At 41.2% G+C, this 27,369-nt stretch overlaps 1 protein-coding gene across 6 annotated transcripts in view; it reads left to right on the top strand.

The window, feature by feature from the left end:
• NSF (N-ethylmaleimide sensitive factor, vesicle fusing ATPase) overlaps nt 1-27,369 on the top strand; it is a 75,203-nt gene that overhangs the window by 7,802 nt on the left and 40,032 nt on the right. For all 6 annotated transcript variants that reach the window (XM_055697516.1, XM_055697517.1, XM_055697519.1 and 3 more), the window contains exons 2-8: nt 5,402-5,487; nt 10,761-10,860; nt 12,180-12,219; nt 15,704-15,870; nt 16,588-16,695; nt 17,327-17,402; nt 22,364-22,519. In XM_055697516.1, the coding sequence (XP_055553491.1) occupies nt 5,402-5,487; nt 10,761-10,860; nt 12,180-12,219; nt 15,704-15,870; nt 16,588-16,695; nt 17,327-17,402; nt 22,364-22,519 (733 nt within the window). The remainder of the gene's footprint in view (nt 1-5,401; nt 5,488-10,760; nt 10,861-12,179; nt 12,220-15,703; nt 15,871-16,587; nt 16,696-17,326; nt 17,403-22,363; nt 22,520-27,369) is intronic.

The raw sequence follows: 27,369 nt of genomic DNA, 5'->3' as shown, positions 1-27,369 counted from the left end.
TTAGGACATCTCCTGTTGCTGGGTCTTGTTTCTGATGTTGGGATCATGTTGTCATTCCTTTCATAAATATTACTGAATGCCGCCTTTAAAGAAATTTTGGTTTTGTCTAAAGACTGTTTCCCACTATAGGCAATTACAGTCCCAGATTCCTCTTGTGGTTAGGAACCTGTTCTTAACTGCTAGTCAGTAGCTGTGATAGTGTTGCTATTGTTTTATACAAATTTCTTCTGTCCTTTAGTGTAGAGTTGTTTTTCCTCTCCATTATTCAGCTCGATGGTGTATGTAGAGAGCAAGTAGTCATAATCCTCCTGAGGCTTTCCTGTGCTGGGGGAGCTTGAATTGTCTCCTCCCAGGCTGTTGCTGACCCAGCTTTGCTGCAGCTCATCCTTCTACGTGCTAGTGCTGGCGTTTGTCATCTGTGCGCAGCAGGCTCCTGATCTTTGCAGTTTCCATGTTCATCTCAGATTCTGTTATCACTTGGTCCGTTGGATCTTTAGATACAGGCTGTGTTGGGCAATGCTTCATGCATGCCTGCTTTCCATCAGGAGCGTAGTCCTGGATAATGTAGGGTCTACATACCATCATCTTGGTTCCCTGTTTATCTTCAGAGCTCCTTTAATATCAATATTCTTCCTTTCAGTGTTCAAACTTAATTTTATTTGCAGGCTTTTAGTGGTGAATGAGTGTTGACTTCAAACACCTTTGAGTCAGCCATGCTACCACACCACCAGCAGGCAGGCCGGCAGACCTCTGCTCAGTCCCTTGGAAATAAAGACTGAACATTCTTCCCAAGAATCACTCCTGCACAGGTTCTTCATTGTCCTCTTTGGGTGACAAAGCTCTGGGCTTAGTGGTACTTTGGTGCCTGACAGCTGTTACAGTAGAACTTGGATGCTTTTTGGAGCGGGAACCCCCATTTCTGTGTAGCTGACAGTGGGCTTTACAGAGGAATTTCAAATGTATAGTACCCAGAGTTGTCATATTTCCTAACACTTGTCTGCCAGCATCTGCATGACAGAAATTATATATATGTACATATGCATATACAGATTTGTATGTATAGCTGTGTCTGCGTTTTACACGAAGATTTTCACAAAAATAAAATTTTGAACATGTAACACTTTGTCTTACACAAACCACGTAGAAACAGTGCACAGAACAAAATCTGTCTCTGCTTTAGAAGCTGTTTCATAATCTCTTGGGTTGGATTAGGAAATTAAGCGAGTTAAGCTGTTTCAAATGAAGAGCATCTCTGCCTTTAACATTTAATGTTTTAGGTCTTCTGTTCAGTAACAAGTGACAGGTAGTGCACTTCTGTTATATACCACCATCTTACCTCCTGTAGTCTCTGAGTAATGAGAAACATGTTTTTCTTTAGCTTCCTCTTGCATAAGCCTTAACAATTCACAAGTATTAACTGTATTTTTGTACTGTCTGTGCACCTGTGTAATAATAGTGTACTATGTGTAATACTCCTGAGATTTTATTATTCATTCTTTTCCCCAGTCATATTTTAAACCAGCAGTGCTTTGCTTTTGCTTCACATGCTTGTTTTGAAATTCAGAAGGAGAAAAGGTGTGTTTTGTGTATGAATGAAAATATCCAGATAACTTAGCGTTTCTTTCTAGGCTGAGCTCTCCTAAAATGCAAGAACAATTCAGTTTCATATTTTTGTGGAGGAAAACTGGAATCCCTGCAGCTTTGGAAAAAAAAAAATCCCTGAAAGATCAGCTGTTGTGGTGATTGATTATATTATGAAGCTGTTTGTTCTTTGGGGCAACTTTTCCTTTTTAAAAGTGGTGTGTCAGCACCACTGAGTCACTTGGTGCTGTATTTTCATGGTTAGCATCAGCTCAGTAGCGGAGGAGTAAAGAGAACATCACTGCTTTGTCATAAATGCAGAGATGAGGTTCTTCACGTTTGTCTTTTAGCACACGATTTATCAACGCATCATGCGGTCTCATTTTTTTTCTCTCGGTAAACAGGAGGAATATTGGTTAGACCTCTGTGTAGATGTGGATCTGGTAGTGGACACTGCATGGCTGACAATGGATGCCTGTAGCTGGGGATGCTTTGGAATGAAGGCAGTGTCTCAGATGTGGAGTCTCCTTCCGCTAACCACAACAATAACTGGAGGCAGGGAAGAGTTCTTTTGCTACTTTAAGCCTAATATACCTATCTATATTGTGGACACGGGCATAACTGCAGCCTGTGAAGATGTGTATGGGTCACCTTCAAACTAGTATTGACAGCAGCAGATGGCATTCACTGTCAGCTGCAAGATCTGCTCTGGTGTTTTGTTAGAGCTGAGCTTTATGTTGCCTTGCCTAGTTGCTAGCAGTAACCTACTAGTAAACTTAAAATTAGCTTGTGTAAATATACTTGAAGGTTTCTTAGAAATACTCTTTAAGGATTTTGCTTCCTCTGTTCCCCAAGTATGGTGTGCAAGGGCAGGCAGCAAGGGTGTTGTGTGGCAGAGAGGGTGCAGGCTTTTGGGAGTCCTTGTGCAGGTGTCCTGGGAAGCTGGAACCCAAAATGCAAGACCTTAAAGCGTTCCTTGAGAGTGCTACCACTGGCATATGAGAGCCCTCTAGGCTTCGGTGGCTCATGTTACAGCTCTCGACTGCTGCATTTATGCCAGAAAAATGTACTCAGGAGGAGCAGCCAATGCCAACGTCCTTGCCTTGGCAGCTCGGTTGATTGACAGGCAGACAAGAAGCCCTGTGTGCAGTACTTCTGGGGATACGACCACTGTGGTGAGGAGAGGGGAGGTAACACGAAGCCCCTGCGAATCACTAGTGCAGTGTGTTCCTCATTGCTGTCTGGGTGCTTCCCAGTCTAATCATTATCTCTTACATGACCAGATTTTCTCAAATTACCCCCCGTACACTCACGAAAACTTGCATCCATTGAGTGACACCCTTTTCTAGCACAAGCTGTGTTATCTTAAAAACACTTCTGTATATTGATAACTTATCAAAGTTCTGCAAATTCTTGGAGCTTGAGTAGGGCATGTACTGGAGAGTTGGGAGCACGGTGTAGATTATAAATGCAGTCTGAAATGTTGGTCATTGCCAAGGGAGAAATGGTCTTCTGCCAGGCGCCCCAGAAGGAGACTAAGCCGGGCTATGAGATGGCTAGCACAGTCCGCGCTGATACCACTGCAGAGGCAGCTGCATTATATCACGTGTCAGATGCTCAAGGATGTTTTGCCACGTGTCTGTCGTGTTGTGGAACTTGCAAAGGGAGCACTTGGTGCTGGATTTGAAATGCATTCCTTTATATTTATGCATTTCCTTAAAGCAAAACTCGCATGTTCCCAAATGCAGACAGGAGTAACACAGAAGAATGGTAACTTTGCCAAGTGCTTGCTGTTAACATGTAGCAAGCAGTTTGTCAGTAAGGATTAAAAATGCAGTTGAGGACTAGTGCTGTAAAAAGGCTTAATCCAGGAGCTCTGTGTTCAGTTTTCTCCGGAAATATCCTACCTAATGCGTTTTATCAGGGCATGCCCTTCACAAAATAGTCCCCTCACAAATGGAAGGAGAAATGGTGGTGAAATGGTGAATGCTTTTTTGTGTGAAGTGCCCAAAGTTGGTCAACCTTAACAGGCAGGTTGGGTATTTCAGAAGTCCACTGATGGTCATATATTTTTTATTACGAGAATATTTGAGGCTCTTATTGCACTTCAGATTCAGGTAGATAAATCTGTTTCAAGGCTAAAAATGGAATTATTTTCTGTTGTTACATATGTCAAGGACAATTGAGCATTATTCAGTAAAAATAACTCCTTTTCTAAAAATTAGTAAAATTAGTAAAAATTAGTCCTTTTCTAAATACCAAGTACTCTGGAAGAATTACATTATGACTTAAGTTGATTTGAGCTATAGGGCAAGCTTGCTTCAGTCCGTGGGGAAATGAATTTTCTCTGATATTTTTCTCAGATGGCCCAGAGGTGTAGGGCAGGAAAAGCTGAGCAGGATGTTAACTCTTGGGAAATTGTCTAGATCTGTGTGTTGGGATCAGTGCGTTTCCTTTTCTTGTTGCTGGGATTTAAGGGCGTCTTAAGAGAAAATCCATTCTGAATTGCTTTTAGCAATAGGTGACACTGACAAATAGTTTCTGTTGCACTGCCTGCAAATTTGTATCTGAAGAAGAAAATAGTTGTGCTTTGATTCTAAAAATGACATCCTGAGGGGTGAAGTTTAGCTTTTCTCCAGATTAAATTTTTTCATCCTATAGCTAATGGTATCTGGAAGTGGAGGAAAGGATGGAATAGGCATTTTGAGCCTGATTTTCATCTTTCAACCATTGTTTTGTGGAATAATTCTGTAGAAGCAAATAGGGTTGGGGATGTAGGATGGTGCAGGGGTTCTTTTGCCACACTCCCTCTGTATGCTACATGCTGCCTTGTAGTGAGGATGGGGTAGCCTGGGCTGAGAGTGGTGGTATTTGGTTATTTTAGCTGCTGATTCATAAGTAATATTGGAGAGGAAAAAACCTGAACAGATATTGTTGAAATGGGATTGCTTCTTTGACTTCAGGGTAAAAAAAGGAGGAGGTATGACACCCCCACAAAATTTGTTGCAGTAATCTTTTTAAAAGCAATAGGCTGGAACTGTTTAACTTAATTTCCTTCTGTTTGTTACTGATGCGTGATGTTTCCTATAGAGTAGGAAATACTATTTGTGTTGTCATACTTTTGAGAAGTTTTATAGAGAGATTCTGCATGGTTGGATAGCAGTGGGCTAAAAATTATACCTTCCTGTGGACTTTCAGTGCTGCCCTGTACTACGTTGTCTGAAGTATTTATATCCAGAATGGATGTGCTGAAATTTCAGTTTTCTGAGTAATGTCAGGGAAGAGGAAAGGTAACATTTTCATTCCACCCTCTTTTCCCCACGTAGTCTCTCTAACCCAGCACAGCATTAGGAGAGAGAGTTACCTGGGGTTGTGGTGAAACTGGTCTGTCTCTAGGCTGCTGTGCCTTACCAGCTTTCGAAATATCCCAGTGTCTTGTTTCTTGGCAAGAGATGCCTTCCACTGAATGTTTTGCTACCTGCTGGCTTGTGGCAGGGTTCAGGGAAGTTGCATGAACACCAAGGTTCACTAGCAAGTTAACAGTTCTTTTTTCCTAGGTAATTTTGAAGTATTTTTTGTAGGTGTGCTAGGAAGCACAGCGTATCCTGTACCCACAAAATGCAGAGCTTTTGGTTACAAATATCTGTGACATGTAGGAACATTTGGAAAAACCTTGGTGAGGAAGAGGGGCGTGTCAGTGCCAGTGGACTGTGCCCTCAGAGTATGTCAGTGTGCTGTGGATTTTTGAGTTTTGAGGCTTGGCTTAGTAAAAGAAAAATAGAATTTTATTTGACAGTTTTTCCCTCTTTCTTTCTCCTAGTCTATGCAAGCAGCAAGATGTCCCACTGATGAACTGTCGTTAACCAACTGTGCTGTGGTGAATGAGAAGGACTTCCAGTCTGGGCAGTAAGTGTGCACTGTTGCTCTTTCAACTTTTAACCAAAAAGGAATTGTTTTCAAAATCTGAATGGAGGTGGAATGAAATTTCAGATTTGGGAAAGTGAGTACAGTAGGTTAATTAACAGAACTTCTGCATCTTTAAAGACCAAAACTGCAAATGTGCCTCTTTCTCAGAGCTGGAGATGTTAAAAAAAATGGTAAATTTTTCTCTGAAGCATTTCTTCGTTGGGAACTGGATCTGCTTAACTAATCATAATCACTATTTTAATGAAGAACTTCAGGCCTTTTTTGATCTTTCTTGTTTTTGCTATTGTTCCTGTTACATAGTTAGAATATTTGATCTATTTCAAACAGATTTTTATCATTTAGTTGCGTTACTAAGGGCATCTTCTCACTTTCTCATGATACTGGAGTGCTGAGCAGAGGCGGTAGAAGTTCTCTCTTGTACTGGGTTTTTTCATGCACAAGAACAAAAGTGGAAGGCAACCAGAGAGTGGGCACAACAACTTGGATTCTTTAATTACAGTTCTAGGGTGACTGATAGAAGCTGACTCTGGGTTTTACATTTGTGAGAAAGGTAGAAAACACATTAATTTTTCAGCTCAATCCACACAGAAGGGCTTTGTATTAAAAGAAGCCAATTCAAATAATTAGTTTCCTTGCTTTACTGTGACTGTATGGTGGCTCTCTTAAAAAGATTTCAATATGTAGACTGTAGACAGAAGTAATTAATTTCAGCAGAGAGTATCACATGCAGCAGAAGGTGGAAGAGCTTGGGTTTGAAAAATCGGAAAAAGTGTTTAAAAAAGATGCTGAATGATACACTTAGGGCCTTAGCATAAAATACCTGGCCCAAATGAATTCTGCTAAGGATGGAGAGCCAAGTGGCTCAGAAATGCAGGGAACAAGGGAGTTATGTGGTTTAAGGCTTGCCACTTTTTGGGCTGTCAGTCTGCTGTGCTGGTACCCTGGAGAGCTGTCCTGGCCCGTTAGTCATTAGCTGAACTGTGATTTCACAAGCCCAACTTCATTATAAAATACCAAAACAAAACAGCTCCTCCCCCCCCCCCCCCCCCCCCCCCCCCCGCGCCCAACCAAGAACAACTTTTAGAGTCAGAAGCAGGAAAAAGTATCTTCTTGGACAGGGTGATCTCTTCAAATGGTGCTTTTCTCCAGGTAGATTTTTTTTTTTTTCTCAAAATAAATGAGTTACAAAAATATCTGAACTGAGCATTGTACCTCATGCATTATAAAAATGTTAATTTCCTCAAATATGAACGTCCTGGAGGGACCCAGCTTCCAAACCTGCAGCAGCTGGCTGCTTTCCTTTCACTTTGAGAACCCTCTTTCATTGCATTTATGGAAGCGTGCAGGATGCAAGATCCCAAGACTTGCCTGGTAAACAGGATGGACATGATTCTGACTGTACTGATTCTACCCAAGAGGGCTGCTTATTTCTAGGAATTGGGGCTCATAGAGAAAGCAGCATATGTTTGGTTGTGAGCAGATGCTATAAATCGCTTTGCAAAGTGTAAGACTAGAGTACAGATAGATACTCAGCTACTACTGAAGGATGTAGTCATTTTGCTGCATTGCAGATATACTGAGAAAGACCATCCTTATGATCTGCTGCTGTAATTGCACACAGTCAGCAGATTTGGTTTGTATCATCCTAATCATGGCTGGCTGCACAGAATATTTTTTTGGTAGGTTATACAAAGGACTTTAAGACTTCCATTTAGTGCTCACAGTTTAGAGATGGGAGTTTGACCTTGTGTCATTGGGAAGGTTTATCCCCAGGATGTTACTATAGATCTTTTCATGCTTCATTTTCTGCATACTGTAAGTTGGACAAGTATGAGTCACCATTCTGTGACGCATGAGTTCATGGGATGAAGTGCGTTATTATGGTACTGTGGTGGTTTGATAAGTTATGCCATCTTCTTGTGACATACTTCTATCTTGAGGACTCCCAGTGTATTTTCAAGAAACAGGTGCTGAAAACACTGAGGCAGCTAAGGGGACAACAATCTGGAAGGAAGGCAGGACAGATTATTGCAATGTTGTTTAATGTTGAGAACTGACTAATTATTCTACCTTTTATTCCTGCCTTTTATATGGGAAGACCATCTTATCTTGTGCCAGCTTAGTTATCCGAAGAGCCCTTGAGGAGCCTTGCTGAATAATTTACACAGGTTTCCAAACATGCACCAGAGGAATGTCTGCCCATGTATTTCAGATGCTTACTGGCACCTTTATATAGATATAGCTTTTGTAAGGGAGAGAGTAATTTACATATTCTTTCTTCACTAACATAAAGACTAATGGATGCACAGGTTAATACCACCTATTATAATTTCTGTTGGTTTGGTCAGCCTGGCCAGCAGACTTGCCAACAGTCAGTTTCCTGGGCCCAGTCTGGAGCTCTTCTTAAGAACTGGCATGCCAGCCACGTTATGGTTCTCATAGTTTAAGGCAGGGGTTTACACATGCATTAGAGCAGTAGTTTCATCTGTTAGAGCTCTTGGGAGATATCTGGCCCTGGTGACTCATTGTTCCTTTTGTTCACTTGTAAGGAGAAGCTGTTAATGAGGCTAAGATTTCCCCCATGTGTCTCCGTGAACTCTCCAAGCTCCTTCCTAGTGAACATCAATGTAGGAAAATGCAGTTAGTTTTTCCTGCTGTTGCCTTATTTTGAACATTCTTAATACTTAGGTTGTTTACAGCCTGTTGGAAACTGCCCCTGCTGTCTTTGAGAAGAAACATGGTTGTCCCTGTGCCTTTTGCAGATTTTTCTCAAAGAACCTGTCAGGATTTGACCTTTCCTAATATTCTCACTTGGCTAGAGATTTCTTTCAGAAAGCTATTTTTTTTTTTCTTGCCGTGTTTTGTTTTTTCTTCCTGGCATGTATTTGCCTGATGTTGGGCTCTGCTGTCTTTCTGGTTTGCTGGAAATGTTAGCTCTAATTTGTATTAAATCTTTGTGGATACAGCCCCCACCCCACCCCCGCAGTATTTTTACCAGGTTTCCTCATTTTCTTGTATTTCACTTATTTTAAGTGAAACCCAACAGTAGTGGAGTTTGTTTCTTCCTGCAGAGATGCTGAATGTGTATGTAGCTGCTGTTGTGTTTCGAGCCAAACTTGGTGCACTGCTCAGGATCCATCTCGGTCTTAAGGAGCTTTAATCTTGGGTCTTTTAGTGTCTGATGAACTGCTTCTAGTAGGGTGTTATTTGTCATCAAGTGTATTTCTTGGTGAGGTATTGCAGTAGCATAGCTGGAACTTGTATTTTGCCTGCAGGCATGCTTATCTAACACTGCAATGTGATACCTTTCTTTCTGGTTGTTTTGATACTAATTTGAATTACTCAGGCTGATACACTCTGTGCCGGAAATCTCCTGATTTCAATCCTGGCTTCCTGGACAGCTTCCCTATTTTATCTACTACTCAGTTTAAAGTTAAACAGTCCTTTAAAATTAATTCAGTCTGGGAAGGATCCATCTACCCTGCCCTGCTGGCAGTGCTCTTCCTAATACAGCGAGAGATGTTGTTGGCCACCTCTGCTGCAAAAGCACATTGCCGGCTCATGTTTGACTCATTGTCCATCAGGATCCCAGTTTTTTTCTGCAAAGTCACTTTCCAGCTCCACATGCTTGCCATTTTATCGTAGGAAGCTATCGTGTTGGTCAGGCTTGTTATTCCTTTGTAAATCCATGCTGACTACTCCCAGTCACTTTCCCTTAATATGTTTGGCTTCCAGGATTAGTTGCTCCATCACTTTCCTAGGGACTAAGGTGAGGCTGACCAGCTTGTAGTTAAAAGGAAGGGTGTGTGTCCCTATATCTGGGGTTTTAGGCAGCTGATGGGTGGTTTAGGGCCAGTGAAGAGTCGGATCACTGGTCACCTGACAGAGGAGGTATGTATCACTGTGTGGTACGTTTAAAGTGCTCTCTTACCCTGCTATACCATCGAGTGCTAGCAGTTCTGGGAAAGGTTTTGCAAGCTTCCCTGTCTGTTTGGGCTAAAGCTAGTGGTGTCTAGTGGTTTTTGGCTACGCAGGCCATGCATTTCTTCTAGTCTAAGGGCCATATGTTCTTTCCTACCATGTGTCTGAGCTGTTATGTATACATGATGTAGCCAATGTATACATGTGCAGCAGATCTGCTTTTGGATGGTGTTGGATTTGCTGTGCATATGCAAAGGAAAATACATGGAGCATATGTGCATGTAATACATCCACTGCCAGGGAGTGTGGATGGCCGGGAGTGTGGGCCTTGGCTGTTAGCATAGTGCATCTAGCCCTTAGTTTCTGACAACGGGTAGGAGGGTTAGTGAGGGGGGGGGGCAAGCACCACATGAGCTGGTGGCCTTACAGACCCTGTGAGCAGACTGCAGGCAGTTGGGAAGACAAGCGAAACCTGGTTCCACCGTCGCCCCTGCCACCAGTGCACACAAATCTCATCTTCCTTTTGTTTTGCTTTCTTATGCCAAGAAGTCATCTGCCTATCCCATGTTAAGAGCTATCGGGCATAGTCTGGGGATAACTGTAAGCAGCTGTTGAGTATCTTTGTTCCTGACAGCTTAGCTTCTGAGAGTGGCAGACAGGCACATGGAATTGTTGCTGTGTCTGCTTCTGACTGTATTGTTCTGTTTTTGTAAGTGTTCCTGGTCTTCAAATACTGTCTGTGAGTTCCAAGATCTGTCAAGTAGCAAACAGGAGGAACAGCCTCAGCACCTGTGTGATTTTACTTTCTATACAGAAATCCCTTCCATTTTTTTCTGCAATCAAACTTCTAAACAATATATTAAGATTCTTGTATAGGCTTTGCATCTATTTCTTGTTGAAATCACAGCTGGGGGATACTGCTTGTATTGGGATAAAATACTGATGCTTTGGTGTGAGATGCTTGAGATGTGAAAACCAGTGTTGATTTTTAGATACAGCAGTCTTGGTCTTCGTGGTTATGGTTTGGTTCTCTCACATTTGTATAGTACAATTCCTGAAGTAAAAGGCTACTGGTGCAAAAATGTAAATAATAATTATTAGTACAGTGTCTTTCAGCTGGGCTTTGAGATCATGTTATATCACTGAAGGTGGTGGACTCCTGTGAAAGACTGCTGTGTGCCTGCATCATGGTGTAGGTCTAAAGCTTTTTATTTTTTCCTTTATAGGACCAGATACAAGCTGGCTTGTTTCTTTTGAATTCTCACAGCACTGGGAGCGATGCAAAATCCTCCTGGGTATTTATCGAAATAAAATACTGTTCTCTCTTCTAGGCATGTTGTTGTGAAGACTTCTCCCAACCACAAATACATTTTCACGCTGAGAACCCATTCCTCAGTTGTTCCTGGCAGCATCGCATTCAGCTTGCCCCAGGTACTATATGGTTTGACATACCGTTTTGCTATAGAATAAACAAAATCTGTTTTGGGGTCAGGACTGAAGATAACTCCTAATTGGCGGGAGATGCCTGCACAAATATATGCTGCAAATTTGATTACTGGCAGGAAAAGTTCAAGGACACTTTTGCTATAACTGAAACACACTTGCTGATATTGCTTAGATCTATTTTTAGTTCGTTGTGGGATAAAGATACTAGAAAAGGTGTAATTGTAACCTTTTAAAAACCCACCAGAAGCAAACTATTTCAAAAAGAAAAGCCTAAGTGGTGTCTGCTATGCCTTGTGAATTTTTCTTGTTCCCTGGTTTCCCTTGACTTTAAGGGTTTTCTTTGCCGTGTTGCTCTTTTAAAGACCTACCAGAAGTTTTATTGACTGTAGTCAGTCATTGTTAGTATTTTTAGATGAAAAGTGCAACAAAATATATTAAATAATTTGTCTCCTCTTTCTTAAGCCATCACATGTTAAAAGATGGTTAGAATAAATAATTAAAACAGTTAACTTCTAAATGGAAAAATCAATCTTGTAGCCTTTAACTGGCTTACGCAGTGTGTCACATAATGTAAATCTGCAACAATCGTGATCACTGATTTAATGCTTTGATGTTTTCCTGCTGGTAACAGATCTAGAAGCCAAGTCTCTATGCTGTGAACACAAGGCCTCTTCTTTTTTTTTTCCTGAACAGATGTCTTGGCATAGCCACCAAAATGGCTTTTTGACATGTTGTTCAAAATCAGATTTGTCTGGATGAGTGGGTGAAGAGGATGTTATGTTAACTGTATGTCTAGCTATGATTTGTGATGCCCAAACTGAAAAGCAGTTATCAGTAGGAGATACCCATGTCACAGGGTTAAAGTAGATGCATTCATGGTCTAGGGTTGATTTTTGTAGATTTCCAGTAGCTGTTGTAAAGCTGGGACAGCTCTTCTGCTAAGGAACGAGGTAGGTTGCTTATCTGTTAAAAGGGACTATGGTACTAAATGTTACAGCTACTGATAGATAAATGTTTTATTTGAGTATTCCTGATGCTGAGTTTTAACTTCCAGTATTTCCTGAAGCCTTGGATAATTGCAACCAGTGTTACGCAAAATATGTATTTACCTTATGGATGCATGGACGTCACGAAGTGTTTCCTGTTAATTTGGGGGTCTTTGTAAGGTCCCATTCTTCCCTTTTTTGCTGCTACTTAAAGTTCTCATGGGGGAGCCTGCTTTTCTGAGTGAGGATGCTGACTCTGAGCGGGCATTTGTTCTACTGAAGGACAAGCTTTCTGAAGTTTTTGTCTTGTTTTTACAGAGAAAATGGGCTGGACTTTCCATTGGACAAGAGATAGATGGTAAGTGAGCCAGCAGCATGGGCATGGCATATGTTTATAGCAGCTGAATTTCATGTTTCCATGCTGAAGTGACATGTCCTGGGTAGTCTGTTCTTGTGGTGTTGGAGAACACTTACCAGCTAACAGAAAACAGTTGTTGTCAGTGAGACTATTATTGACATCTAAATTTGAGTATTGTGAATGTGGAAGTTTTCATGCTAAGAGTTGCCAAAAGCCAGCAGTACGCTCTGGATAGCTGAAGTGATGAGCTTTGAGTAGCACTGATGTTTTCACCAATAACTGACTAGAATATTCTGCAGTATGATGAAGGGAAAGAGGTGCTGTCTCAAGTTTGTGCAGCTTGAAGGGTTGTATTCCAATTTCGAGTCTTAATTCAGCCTGACAAGCCTTTGCCAGTGTTCAAAGAGACTGATGTGTGTGTCTCGGCTTGCATGCTCTGTCTTTGATTTATTCATGCTGTCTGTCACTGTTATCTCTGGTTTGTGAATGACTGGCATCATTGTCAGCTGTAGTTGCTGCTCTTTAATCTGTCTGTAACTTCTGGAGTATTGACCAAACTCCTAGCAGAAGCTTGTTATAGGAGGGTCTCCATGTTCTTTGCAACAGCAGATCAAGGTAATGGATCATGTCTGTTCTTCTGACCATCAGGAATTACCTGGGGGCAGCCATCTCATCCTCTTGTTTGATAAGGTTGCTGTGTTGAAGTCTGTTATAGTGGTTGGCTGGCTTACAGTCACTGAGGTGGAGCAGAGTGTTCATTAGGCCACTGTTTTGCCATTTGAGTTACTTGACTGATTCCAGGGGATTTTCCTGTCATTTGAGGATTGTTGGCAGAGCTGATGACTGCATCCTGTGTCAAGAAGTGAGGAGCACCTAGACTGAGAGGTGGTACAGCTGTGGGTGTGAGGTACTGTTAGGGAAACTCACTCCTTGGCTGTTTGTTTTCCCAGCTCCTTTGATCTGGGCAAGTCCCTGGGCATGAACCAGTACTCGAGCGTGGTCGCATGTCTTTGTGGATCTCTGATTTTGTCGTGACAAGCTAGAGTGGGTCTGTTTGTCCCTCTGCGCAACTAGATGCCTCACAGATCTTGCTTGGAAGCCAGGTCTTTTTGCTGGCTGACTTTATTTTGTTTTGTTATTTAAACTGAAGAATAACTTGTAATGAGGGAAGGAGACGGATAAATTAGTTTCTCACCCTTTTTTGGTTGCTGATCAGTAACATGTGCCAGCTGGCTTAGATAAATGCTTTTTATTACTGAAGTTATTTGGGAAAAGAAACACTAATATTCAGCATGACTAGCGGTTAGAGCGGATTTGTGATTGTACTTGTAGTAGACCTTGCTATAAACTTACTGACTGTGTGGGAACATGTATTAAGAAAAATAATGCAGTAATTTTATGCAGAGTGACTAAATGTCATATGACTCCCTGCTAAGTATAAAGGATTTGTGAAGCTATGCTACAGGTAGGGAGAATTATTCATAAAACTAGTGATTTAACAGGGCTTTCTTTTTGTCTTGTTCCTCTAATAATGTGAAAACTATGTTTAAAATGTCAGTTTTAAATGCGGTCCGCTGCATTTAATGGTCGAGTGCCTTGAGTGGATGCAGTTGTCTTGCCTTCAGTGTGGTTCAGCTTCATCATCTCCTGTGTTACAATTGGAGATGCACACCTGGAGCTGGGGACTGGCTGCTTCAGCTGTGTTCTCCCCAGCGGAAGGTCACTGCTACCTTCTTAGCCTCTCTGATTCTAGGATGTTACAGGCTTCTGAAGCTGGCGCTGTATATTGCTTACTGGACTACATCCCCACTGGTGCATTACTGTTGCCCTCTCTACCAGGCATGCCCCAGCTTTCAGTCCTTGATGCAGGGGCTACTTGTAGTCAGTTAACAACTCAGTTCTGTGATGTGACCAGATCCAGGGACTGACACTCCAGAAGCTTTTGTTTGACCAACCTCTGAGAATAAGCAAGTAAAAGGAAGTAACTACCCTGAAGTGACCTGTAAGGCAAGAAGAACTCCCATTTTGCTTTTGCAGGGCCAAAGTCCCTCCTTCATTAGCTATGGCTTATGTGATAACCCTGCTGCCATATCCCTTTTTGAAAGAACTAGTTGATATAGTAGATATACCTCAATTCAGGACATGGTTTAGCATTTCATCTTTATACCTGTTTTCTGAAAGATCTTTCTTTGACAGCTCATCTCTAGGTGGCCAGTTCTTATAGCAGGAAGGACGTTAAATGTGCATGCTGTGATGACCTGTGTGTCTTCTGACAACAATTTAAGCAGCAGGCAGGCTTTCTTTTTCTCACTTAACTTGAATGAATTGTGTATCATAGCATGCTGGATGCTTGTTTTGATGTGTCTTCTTCCCAGGAATCTGCAGGTTCTGGAACCGTTGTACTGCCAAGAGGCTTGATAGGAAATCGGTTATGTATAAAGTACATTTCCTTTGTTCACCTCCTGCCGCTTTATCCTTAGCAGTGACTTCTGTATCAGATCAGACTTTCTTCTCTAGATTCAAAGCAAACCTATAGTGTTCCTCAGTCTTCTGGAGACACATCTGCCTCTGTCCTTTGCTGCTGTCTGGTTTGTTAATTATTAGGACTGTCTGCTTTGTGAGATCCTGTCCCTCTGATCAGTTGTGCTGAGGCAGTGTCCCTGAAGCTGTGGGCCATGCGGCTCTTTCCTTTCTAGCCTCTTTCCTCCAGCAGCAATGACCATAAGTGGCCGCTTGTTTTTGACATGATGAAACTTGAGGCCTGCATGGATTAGGTGCTGTTGCCAATGACTGTGAAGTACCTTCTGTGCCACCTTGCTTTCTGCCCCCCCCTCCCCCTTCATAACCTGGGGCAGGTCAGGATAGGCTCAAGTGCACCTCTGGGGTAGCGGCTGTTTCCTCTGTGTCAGAGAGGAAGGGTAGCTGACGCCTCTTTCTGGGCTGTAGAAGCCTGATAAATTGTATTACTGCACTTGAATTTGCAGGTAATCTTACTTTCTGGTACCTAATCTGGAGAAGAGCTAGTCAGTCAGTCTGTTGCTACAGAAATCAAATTATGACCTCTTGTCATTATTTTTTTGGGGCAAGACTACTCTTAATACTTGCTTTTGGACTTTCTGAAGACATGTCCTCCAAACCCTTAGATGTAGATATAGCTATTGTGATACTACAGCACGTGTGAATTTGCTTTCATTGTCCTCATCCTCCAAAGCTTTTTATGGTGTTTGAGCTATTTTAAAGGAGACTATTAGAATTTTTAGAGAAATGCAGGGATTTTCAGTGGAGATATGTTTGCTGTGTTTTTGATCTTGTAGTAGAACATGGATGGAAAAGAAATAAGTGTCTCTATTGAAATAATATGTTCAATTTTATTAAGTACCCATTCTGAATAAAAGAACGTGTACCGCCAGACTTACAGTATGTTTAATGTATTGTGGGGGGACCTTGCTGTTCTGAAGTGCACTGTTTCTTTGTCTTTTAACAGTTTCCTTATACACTTTTGACAAGGCTAAGCAGTGTATCGGCACAATGACAATTGAGATAGATTTTCTGCAGAAGAAGAACATTGACTCCAACCCCTATGACACAGACAAGATGGCTGCTGAATTCATCCAGCAGTTCAACAGCCAGGCCTTCTCAGTAGGCCAGCAGGTGTGGCTTCTGTTTTGTTTTTTAAGGCTGAAATGTTCTTAAGTAACGTGAGCATGCTTGTACTACACTGACGTAAAATAGTGAAAAATACCTAGGTACTGACTATGGCCTGCAAAGGGCAGCTAATAGGGCAGAAGTGGTTTATTTTGTGAATGGTTTCTTTCTGACAAGTTGAACCATCATGACTTTCACCGAGAGTGGTTTAAAACCTACCTTTTCCTTATCTAAAGAACTCTACCTATCTTTGTGAAGACGATCTCAGGGCTTGAGGGAGCTGGGTTCTCTCTCTATTGTGGCCTGGTCGGATGTAAGCATGGCAGCTCCTGGAATATTTTGAGAAGCAACTTCTGTCTTCCTTCTATGTAAGATCAAAATTAACACCAGTTTTAATTAATTCTCAGTAGCATGTTTCAACATTTACCCAGGGCGAAAAAGCGGGAAAAGAGAAGCTTTTCTTGGAAGGAGAATTTTTCTTTGATTTTTTTTTTCTTTTCCAATTGACTTCATGCTCTGCTGCTTTTAATCTGTTACGCTTACATATGGGACATGGAAAGCACTTGTTCAGTTCACCTGACCTTTACAGGTTAAGAGCTACGTGGAATTTGTTGGGTGGTAAACTTAGGCGTCAGGCCTCTTTCTTTTCATGTCTTAGTAGCCTTGTCAAGTCCTTTTTAGTTTTTTCAATGAGTTAAAATCTTCTGTTATTTCTTTCCACAGCTTGTGTTCAGCTTTAATGATAAACTTTTTGGCCTGTTGGTAAAGGACATGGAAGCTATGGACCCCAGCATTCTCAAAGGAGAATCTGGAGCAAGCAAAAAGCAGAAGGTAGGCTCACAGGAATTCATTCGTTCCTTAGGGACTGCAGAGATTCAAGTACTGACCAGATCTTGCTACAAGGAGGAATTTGGGTTACTTGCATTTGGAGAAGTTGCACGTTTGTTTCACCTGGCTGTGTCTTTTGCCTCAGAGAAATAAGGAGCATTGTTTTGAGTTTAATGGTCTCCTCTGCTTGTGTGGTTGGGAGCTTAGACTTGCATGAGTTGAAGTGCAGAGCTGGGGAAGATGCAACCTCTTTTGTTCTTTATGTAGTAATTCATGGAAACACCCTCTCTTAAGCCTTTTTGTCTTCCAGATGTGTCCAGTGTTGATTTTTTTCTTCTGTAGAAAGGTCATGATTTTATTTTCTTTTTTACTTGCTAGATCTTGCTGAAATGAAATAGTTGGTTTTGAACTAAACAACTTTAAAAATCCAATATAATATACCTGATGAGCTTCTGTATTCAATGATGTTAGTTTGAGAGGAGGTGTGGTATTTCATATTCTTCCCAGTGACTTTTGTAGTGGAGCTTTTGCTGCTGTTTCTTGCCTTCTGAGATATGCTTGGAGATACCTAAGGAGCAATGTGAAGTTGAGCCTAATAGCTTAATGTAATTATTTGTTTCCCTCCCTTTTGCAGATTGAGGTTGGTTTGGTTCTGGGAAACAGTCAAGTTGCCTTTGAAAAAGCTGAGAACTCCTCTCTCAATCTGATCGGTAAGTGCCACTGTATCCAAAGAGATAAATAAGGCTTGAAGTTTGGTGCTTTTCTGGCCTCAGAGACTTTATGCCTCAAAGTTTGTTTTTCTGGTTACATCAGTTGACCTAATCCATTGAAAACTGCATGTCAGAATGTCTCCCAGGTATCTGTTTAAACTAGCAGATGACTGTGTTTGATCCCTTGGGAACCTGTCACAGCCTTTAGAAAGCAGGTTGTAGGTGCTCAGGGCTCTCTTGAAAACCACTGCACTGAGAAGACACCACCCCTCCAGCAGACTTTGCTGCTTCTAATCAGGGACTCTATAATAAAGTCACTGTCCTCCCAGTATGAAGCTCCACAACTGACCAGTGTACTAGAGCAGGTCTGTGTGTGTCTGTACTATGACTATCACCATGTTGTTATCTGAAAGTATACAGAGACAGAGATAGGAGGAGAAGAGGTGAGTGTGACTTGGAGAGATTCTGGCAATACCAAGTCAAGTTAGATGAGTGAAGTTAATTTGCACTCCTGAGCCTGGATTATAAAGGCACAATGGACCAGTAAATCCAACAAAAGACAGCACCATTGAAATATTTTAACTTTAAACATCAGAAGATGGTATTTTTAGGGGTACTTATAAGCCAACACCTCTTTAACTAAATTTAATCAAAAGAGCAGGGAAATAGGAAATGGAGAACTTTTTTGAATGTGTAGCTAAAATGTCAAAGTGAGTGCAAAACTTATTTCTGAAAATTCCATCTCTGAGATGGATTCTTCAGGGGGAGAGGACAGCTTCTGAAGAGCACTTCAGTTTTCTTGACTTCTGAAAGTCCTGCTCTTCAGAAACTGATGACAGCTGCAAAAGACAGCACAGGGGGTTCCTTGCGTGTGTTTGCTCTAACTGTTTACACAGCAAGTTTATTAACAAAACTGAACTTTTTTTAAAGAGGCAGTTTCTAAAACCTCAACAAAACAAATCTTTATGTACAATTTCAGACTTTATTAGACAGGAAATCAGGGAATAATTGATATGTCCTCCATGCGTTCATTTAGAAAGAAAGTGGTGTAGGGCTGGGGAGGAATTGGGTGTGTTCCATAGAACTACCAGCTTGAACGATGGGAACTGGGACTACGAAGCGGGCAGTGAGGGCCCCTTCCCTGCAGCTGGCTTTGTGTGTGCCCTGGGACCATGGTGGCTGTCCTACAGAACAGGTGTACACCCTGTTAGTCTGGCTGTTCCTTTTCTTATCAGTGTTATGAAGTGGATGATACTTAGTGAGTGTACAGATGCATATACCTCCCTTGCTGGTAATAAGGCTCTAGGCATTCTTTTCTGGGTGTGATTCAAGTCCTGTACTTGAAGAGACACGCTTCCCCCACACCTCCCTTCCTTCCTTATTTTGCTCCCTCTTCTCAGAGCCCATGACCTAGGGAAACTCCTTTTGCTGCTGCTCTTCCGCAGATAAGAAGTGGTAGGTGAAGACTGTGGTGTGTGGGGGTTCAGTGAATCTGGCCAGCTGAGATGAGCATTCAGTTGAGTTTTAATACTTGCCTTTTTTGCAGTAGGCTTCAAAGCAGAGCTCTGCTTGACTGTGAATGCTCAGCACTTTGGGTATTTGTTACAGAAATAAAACATATGAGGGTACTAGCCACTTAGGAAAGTACAATTAAACTCACTCAGCATTGCAGGAGCTTGCGGCAGAGGCTGAGTTTTGATGCTGCTCTGAAGTGCCCTATTCCCTTGAATGCAGAGCTGTGACTTCATGTTCTGTAGTTGTCTGCTTCGTGTGCTACAGTTGCCCCCAAAACTGGGGTGACATGAGGCTGTTGTGTAACTGCATACCTTGCATCTTACGGGGAACTTTTTATCTGAAAGCACAGCCAGTCATCTGTACTGAAAAAAACCTCACCAGAGGTCTGTAGGCTGAATTGTAGATGTCTGTAATTTGTGAACAAAGATACAGATTTTAAGAGCACAAAATGAAATTCACATGGGCAAATTAGTTCATACCTGTGATTACATGATTACAGCCCATTTAATTTTTACTGTGTCTCGATAGGACATTTTGAGGTGAGTATTAACAATCCAATTTATTGCATCAGAGCAAGCAGTGATATTTTTCTTGGTTGATAGTCAAAGCCATGTAATGAGCTGTGATCTTCCTCCTAGCATGTATAGGTGTGAGGAGTGGTCCTATGGGAGAGCTGATTGATTGGAAATAGGAATCCTTCACTGTGATTCAATTACATTGTCTGCAGACAAGACAAAAGAGTTGCTTAGGCTTCAGTTTACTTGTGTCATATTGGTGCTTTATTAATCATCTGAGGCAGAGCTACTTAATGTGCTTTGTTAGTCTCTGGAGAATTGTGAAGTCCTGAATAATTAAATTCTGAGAGAGGAGATAAAAGTGAAGTAGTGCCGCCTTCAATAAAGACCCTTTTTTTTTTTTTTTCCCCCCAGTAGAAAAGAATTGTAATAATTAAAAAAATGAAACCAATTCTGTCTCTTATAACTAGCATAAAATTACATGTTATAAAACCAATGGATGATGTTTTAATTCAATCTCCAAGAATTTTATCGTGCTTGGGTGCTGCCAGAAGGGGGGGATGTAGGCTAAGCTCTGCAGGAAGTGGAGCATCACTGGCCAAGTGCTGGGATTTAAACACTGTCGTGGAGCAATGAGATAATAAATACACAGTCATCGGTGAATGAAATGCTCGCTGCTACCCTGCATGGTACTATGAATTAGTGCAGTATGTTATATACGTGCTACTGTGTTGTCCCTAACGTGTCAGTTAAAGGCATGTTCTTGTTTGTTTTGCTGCACTCTGAATTGAGAGATTGATTCCGGGTGTGTTTTAGACCAGGATTAGCAGCAGTCTAATTCAGCTAACAAAGAACCTTTGTTCAGTGTACTTATTGCACTTCTAGATGCTAACTCATCTGGCTCAACTTGAGGTATCTCTAGAAGAGATTGTAGAACAAATGAGCAAAATGCACAGTTGTAGTTTGCCATGACTGGCTTTTTAGGGGAGATAATGGTCCTGTAAATCCTGTACAAAAAATCCTGTAAAGCACGGTGTAAGTCTTAAGAAAATACAAGACATCCAATTTCTGCATGAGTTAAGGATAATCTTCAGACTCTGCTTTCTTTCTGGATTTTTATATTATTGTTGGCTTCTTTGGTAGCTAAGCAAAGTGATGATGCTGAAAGCCATTTGGGAATGTTAATCTAACCAATAATTGTCAGTGCTTGTTTATAAATTCCCTTGAATAAACTGAAGGTGAGACTACATGGAATTGACAGCTTCCCAGCAGTATTCTTATAGGAGCATTTATGCTTATTGTCTACTTCCTAAATACCCCGAGTACTTTAAAGCTTCTCTGAAAAGGGAGTAAGGAGCTCTGCAAGACCAAAATGCATGTGGTTTGTCAGCAAAAAGGAAAAGAGTGTGGTTACAACATCTCATGGAGACTGCAAAACCTGTGCTTAGGGGATCTGGCTGAACTTGAAGTAGCTCTAGAAGAGGTTATGGAACAGACAGACAAAATGGAGCGTGGTGGTTTGCCAGGACTTGGCTTTTATTCTTCTGAGCTGTAAAGGAGCTAGCTGACCTTGTAACTGTTTTGTGTGACTTTGCTTAAAATTGCTCTGGTATCTGAGGACTGCAGGATGGCAAATGTGCTGTCTGTTTTTAAAAGGATTCTAGAGAAGGTCTGGAGAGTATAGATCTTTGAACTTGAAATCTGTACAGAAGAATCAACAGAAACTGCAACAAAGAATTAAATTAGTGGATACCTGTATAAAGGTGGTACACTGGGAAGGGTCAGCTTGTGTTCTTTAAGGGCAGTCCTACCTCATGATGCTACCGGAGTTTGTTATGGGCATCAAAAAGCGCGGGCATAAGGGCTGACACAGTCTGCTTGTTTTTCAAAGCTCTTCCAGCAAAGTTCTTTATCAAAGTTTCTTTAAAAAGGCTCTAAACAGAGATGTGTAAGAGAAAAGGTCCTTGCATGAGTGGGTGAGTGATGAAATGGTAGAAGTAAATATTGGGTGCCAGTGGACTTGAACATGAATCTGTGCTGGGGCCTTTGCTTTTCATTGTAATTATGGAATAAAGTGGAAAAAAGACTGAATCAGGTGACAAAGCTTGCTTTTATGGACTTCAGTGACTAAAAAATAAAATGGGAGAGGATGTTCGGTATAAATAAACGTAAACTGATATGTGGGAGGATGAACGCTCCTAACTCTGGTCAAAAGTGGTTGCTGTTTTGTGCAAGATCCCAGGTATGGTAGTTCCAAGGAAATGCTGGACCTATGTTCAGTAGCAGCCTGAGTCCTGTTGTTAAGAATTATTAAGCATGGTTGTTAAGAATTATTACACATTATTAATACAGGAATTTTAACAAAGTGGAGCATGATTTTGTACCTGCATTTAAGATGCAACCAAACCACAGTGCATGCAGTTCTAGTCTGCCTGTCTACAGGCATCAAAGGATGTAGTAGGAATAGAGAAGACTGAGAGGATGTGGGGGACATGAAATGACAGGCTGGTAGGAGCTGGCTGAGATACATGAAAGGAGGTGTGCAGTTGTGCAGCCAGTAGCAGACGTGCTGAGCTAGATGCTGTAGGGCACTCCGAGTACTAAGCTCACATGGGTCCAAGGGAACCTGGGTAAATTTGTGGCAGAGAAATCTACTGTGGATTCTTAAATACCTAGGAGCAACCGCTGGCTTGAGAAATCAATGAACTGGATGGTTGGAAGGCTGGGAAAACGGCTTACTTAATAAGCTGAGTCTTTGGTACGCTGCCCTTGTATCCTTGTCTTGGTGTATCCTCCCGGCTAACGTTTGCAACTGAGCATTGAGTTTGCTAGACATGGGTCTGACCTGGTAGAGCTGTTTTGGTGTTTGTACTTCTACTTGCTGTAATTCTGCTGTGCTACATGTTTGAAACTTTTTTTTTTTTTTTTAAGGTAAATCAAAGACCAAGGAGAATCGCCAGTCAATCATCAACCCAGACTGGAATTTTGAGAAAATGGGCATTGGGGGCCTTGACAAAGAATTCTCAGACATCTTCCGGCGAGCTTTTGCTTCTCGAGTTTTTCCACCTGAAATTGTAGAGCAAATGGGTGAGTGTAATCTGAAGAAGTATAGCTGGGGGGCAGGATGCAGGCCTGTTTCTGGTTTGTAAAGACTGGTTATCAACTAACCACCTTATGATGCTATAACATGGCAGCTTCTTAGTGATCTAATAGATGAACAAAGCCTTTTCTGATCCTCTTGCTCCCAAATGTATTTCATACTCTTGTTACTTGGCTAGAGGAGGGGGACAAAAACCAACACAGGTACTCAACCCTGTACATGAAATGTCTGAATGAATGAGGTGATACTTAACTGAATCCTTTTCTCTTGCAATCGAAATGTTCCCTGTTGTTTTGAATGCTTTATTTATTCTTAGCGGTGAGACTGAGCACTCCTATTCGTGACTTACTGACAGTGGGCTGTCTATATAGGTCAGAGGAAATCCTGTCTTAACAGTCTTGCCTTATATAATAAAAACCTGTTGTCCTGGCAGTTGCACTATAAACTTTCTTCTCACAATGGTAGCCTAATAAATAGAGTATCTTGTGTGACCTATGCTTGGTCAGATTTGAAATGCTGGAGAGGATGTGCAGGCTGTGACACATCTTTGAGTTTGTGAAATAAAAACACAGATTCTAAATATAACTTCTTTTTTGGGGTGTTGGGGGAAGGAAAGGCAGTCCCATTACCTTGTAAACATGTGCTGGCAGGTAGATAAATCGGCCTGGTTTTAATTTTTAGTAAGTAGCATGCAGCTGCAGATGTTATTTTGTCACATGAAGTGGCTGGGGATGTTATAGCTGGTCCTTGTTCTCTGAATATAATCTCTGTGAGTTAATATTTAAACTTGGAATCCATAGCTGTATGATTTCTGTGTATGTTTATATTTCTTGATCCACCTTCCCTCTCCCCACCAATGAAGCAATCAAGATTTTGATTACAAAACAGATTTTCATCAGAAGACACATCCTGTTTGTGTGTGGTTGTGTGAAGTCTGTCCATTTCCAGTGCTTGTGGAGGTGCATTAGGTCTTTTCTTGTGGTTTGAACAGTTACGGAGGAACACTGAAGAAACCTTGTAGGCTAAGTCCAATTAGTGCATGATTCTCTCTCTCCTGTCTTTTTACCTCATATTGATGTGATAGCCAAGGCCTGCTGGGGGCTGATACTGGTTCTTCTGTTTTTTGCGGCTGTGAGCAAGTTATAACTTCTCTGCTTCTACTTGAGAATATCAAATGCTTAAATTTGTTAAAAATTTAGCTGCTCTGTGGAGAGAGGAAATGAGAGAAATGGTGTTGGCTATGGAAAGAAAAGCTTTTATCTAGATGCTCTGTTGTGTCCAGTTCAGGAATGTTGCTGACAACTGGCCTTTGGATGGACTGGCATCCCTTACTTGAAATATTTTTACCTTTTGAAGCAACTATCACGTGTATTCATGGCTGTAGCATAGTCCTTAGTTGTGACCATATGTGAAGGTAGAAGATTTAGACTTCGGGAATTCTCATCAGTGCCACTGGACTGCGATGAGAAATACGCTAGTACACTATAGTGCTAATTAGAGCTTGTTTTCATTTTGCTACAGCTTCACCTATTCAGCTTCCCTGGCTGCATGCAATCTGGCAGCACATTAAGCAGTTGTGTGTCAAAAAATGATTACATTCCCTCGGTTTTATCATGAGCTGAATTAACCTGACAGCTAGGCACTCTTTGGTAATGATGTGCAGCAGCTAGCTTTTCTGTCGAGGACCTACATCTCCACCAGGTACCTTTGGAAAAGGTCGGAAACCTTGCTGACTGCAGGGTGAGGTTGTGGAGCTGCTTTGCAGGGTATGCTACTCAGATGGTTCCTCTTGTTAATTGGTGTTGCTTAATACAGGAAGAAAATTCTCTGAAGGACCACTAGTATTTTGATTACCCTGGGCAATGAATTAAAGGTGTGCCATATGATTTATATAAATACATATAGTCTTACTTTTGCGTGTTTACACACATACTGCACAAAGAAACATTTTTCTGGTGAGAAGTTAGACTCCAAACAGAGCTCTCTAGCTCTCTGATTAACCCTAGGGCTAAAGAGCTTATCTGAAATTTGGAAAAACAAAACTTTGACATTCATTTTCTTTGCCTTAGTTATAACTTGCTCTTAACTATATTTCAGATCTGAAATGTCAGTGTGACAGCTGTTCACCTTTGTATATAATTTATTGGGAAAGGAAAAGAAAGAATTTGCTTGCTATCTGGTGCTCTAGTACTTACCCGTTTCTGTTTTTTGCCCAGTGCTCACAGACTGCAACTTCCATGCCAAATGTAATAAATATTTCTGTCCCGTAACTACATAGAGGCTCTATAGACCCTTCAAAAATTACTTGCAATTTGTGTGTGGTTTATCTAACTTCCAAGGAATGTTCTGGGTTTGAAGTATATAGATCAATGTCAGTTAACCGTATCATCCAAGGGTGTAAATACTACTGTGATGCTACAATCTTTGGTTTATCCCAGAAAAGAAATTCTAGATCAACTTTAGCTAGTCATTAAACCTTGCCATAGCTCCCTGCTGCCCTGCAAGGGGGCAATTTACTTTTCCCTACCCATGCTTTTCCTGTATGCACATCTACCACCTCTACGGTGGTAGTTTTGGGCTTGTATGGCTCTGGAGTGAGCTAATATGATTTGAAGCAAAAATTACTGCTAATAAAAACCATTTATAGGGGTTAGCATTCAGCGAGATCAGCTCCATGGTTGGTTAATGGGACATAGCTACAGGAAGGCTCTGGGGTAAGGTCCCTTCTGAACCACAGTAGGACTTTCATCAATTTAAGCTGATTGCTTTTAAGGCTACGGTTTCACAGTCATTTACTGGAGGTTCTTTAGCATTATGAATGTTGGTGATGCTGTTATCTTTTGCCTGATGCTTGACTTGTAATAATCTTGTGACTGCCAAATGGCAATAAATCCTTATCTGGATGAGGATTGAGGAAGGTATCTTGAAACAAAAGGGGCATTCCTTTTTAGTGCAGTCCATGATCCCTCACTGTCGTACAAAGGAACTTTACGCTTGCAGGGCACTGATGGAGGTAAGCTATCAGTCACTTTCTTTCTGAACGACAGCCCTACAAAAGCCGTGTTTGTAGGAAATTGTCTTCCTTTTCAAGCCCTTTCTGGATCTCTGTGATGTCCAGCTCATAGTGAAGCTGTGTAACTTCATGGTGAACTGCAGCCTGATTTTGGTTACTCTTTGTTGCAGTTCAGAGCATCCTCTTGCTCAAGCTAAAGTGCCTTCTTTTATTTGATAAATGCTATATTTTTCTAAACTATTCCTGCAGATAAGCCCTTTCTTTGCATTCATGTTAAATGCTGGTTTTTTCTGCTGAGACTTGAAATTCAGCTCATTCAATGGTTTGTGTCATTGCCTAACATTAAGATGATTGCTTGAATACTTGTTTTTACACTGTTCTCTCTCTCTCTCTTGTGTTTTTTTTTCCTCCTCCTCTGACTTAACAGATATTTGGCTGTTTGGACTAAAGTTCTTGAGATTTGGTGCCTGGAGCTGTAAATTTCTACACAACTGAAAAACCTTTTCTCAGACCTGAAAAGAAAGTGCTAGTACTGAACTCTTGTCGGCCTTTTTAAAGAACACTCTACTGTCTCTATGCATTGAAACACAATCTTGACTTCCAGCAGGGAAGTGGTTTTTATGACTTAGGTGTCACATTAGTCATTGTAAAGGCCACTGAAAAAGCAGATTCTGTATGTACGTGGTGTTGTTTGTTGTTATGGTTTGATAACAGATACAGAAATATTTGGTGTTACAGATCACGTTCCTTTTAAGAGACTGAAATGGAGCCCAAATTCCCCATCCTCTCCTGTTACTATCATTAAGTAGGTTAAATCAGACTTTTCCAAGGTAATTTGTATTTCATGGTAACCATCTTAACTTGTCCTCTGACCTCTTGGGATCAATTGATTTCAGTGGTCTGTATTTTTGAAGTTCAGCTCACTATAGAAAAGTGAAGTATTAACAGAAGACAAGATGAACGTTCAGATTAGCAGATACTGAGAGATCATTTTCTTTCTTGGATTCTGCCTGTGAAGTGGAGGCTTGTCTTTTAAGCTGTCTTAAAAATTAATATATTAATGTTCTTGAAGTACTCAGATACTGTAAGAGAACAAGAATAATGGAAAGGATCTCATCCAGTCTGTTCTTAAAATAGGATAATTTTAATGAAGAATTAGTGTCAGACATGTCTAACCTGTAACTGAGATGATAGAAATGCCAGAACTTCCCAAGGCAGCCCATTCCACTGTTTAGAGCATCTTTACTGTCAAAATTTTTCAAGTGTTTGTTCTCAGTCTTGCAGCAGTTCATCATATATTGGTTCTCTCATGTTTTTGGATGCAGCTTTTAGATACTTGTCTATTCATGTTTCTCTTCAGTATTCTCAATGCTAGACCTCAGATTCTTAAGCCATTTCTCATAACCTCTAGATCACTGATCTTTGTGGTTTCTCTCCCCTTGGTCATTCTTCATTGCTTAGAAGTGTGATGACCAAAACGGGGCACGGTAACTGAGGTGCTGGTCGATTCCAGGTCAACTGGCAGGTTGTGTTTGTGCCTTGGTGCCTGTTTGTAATCCTCAATATGACATTTTTTTGGTTTTGCAACATGCAGTTAATTATTCCTACCCCAATTCAGAAACTTGTGCATCAGGTTACATTGTTTTTAAATGAATTTAATCCTGACCATCAGTGTATTTGTAGATCTTGGCTTTGTAATGTGCAGATTTAGTAAGTGCATTCTGTTCCATCTTCTAGGCTATTAATAAAAGTGCTGCATACTGGTAAATTCAGGATGGATCCTTTCTCTTTGTGCTTTCTTGTGGTTTCTTTTCCCATCTACTT

This window comes from Falco cherrug, chromosome 20 (genome assembly GCF_023634085.1).
Source record: "Falco cherrug isolate bFalChe1 chromosome 20, bFalChe1.pri, whole genome shotgun sequence".
Lineage (NCBI taxonomy): Eukaryota > Metazoa > Chordata > Aves > Falconiformes > Falconidae > Falco > Falco cherrug.
Note: the sequence above shows the minus strand (reverse complement) of the source record. Positions and strands in the feature narration are given on the sequence as shown.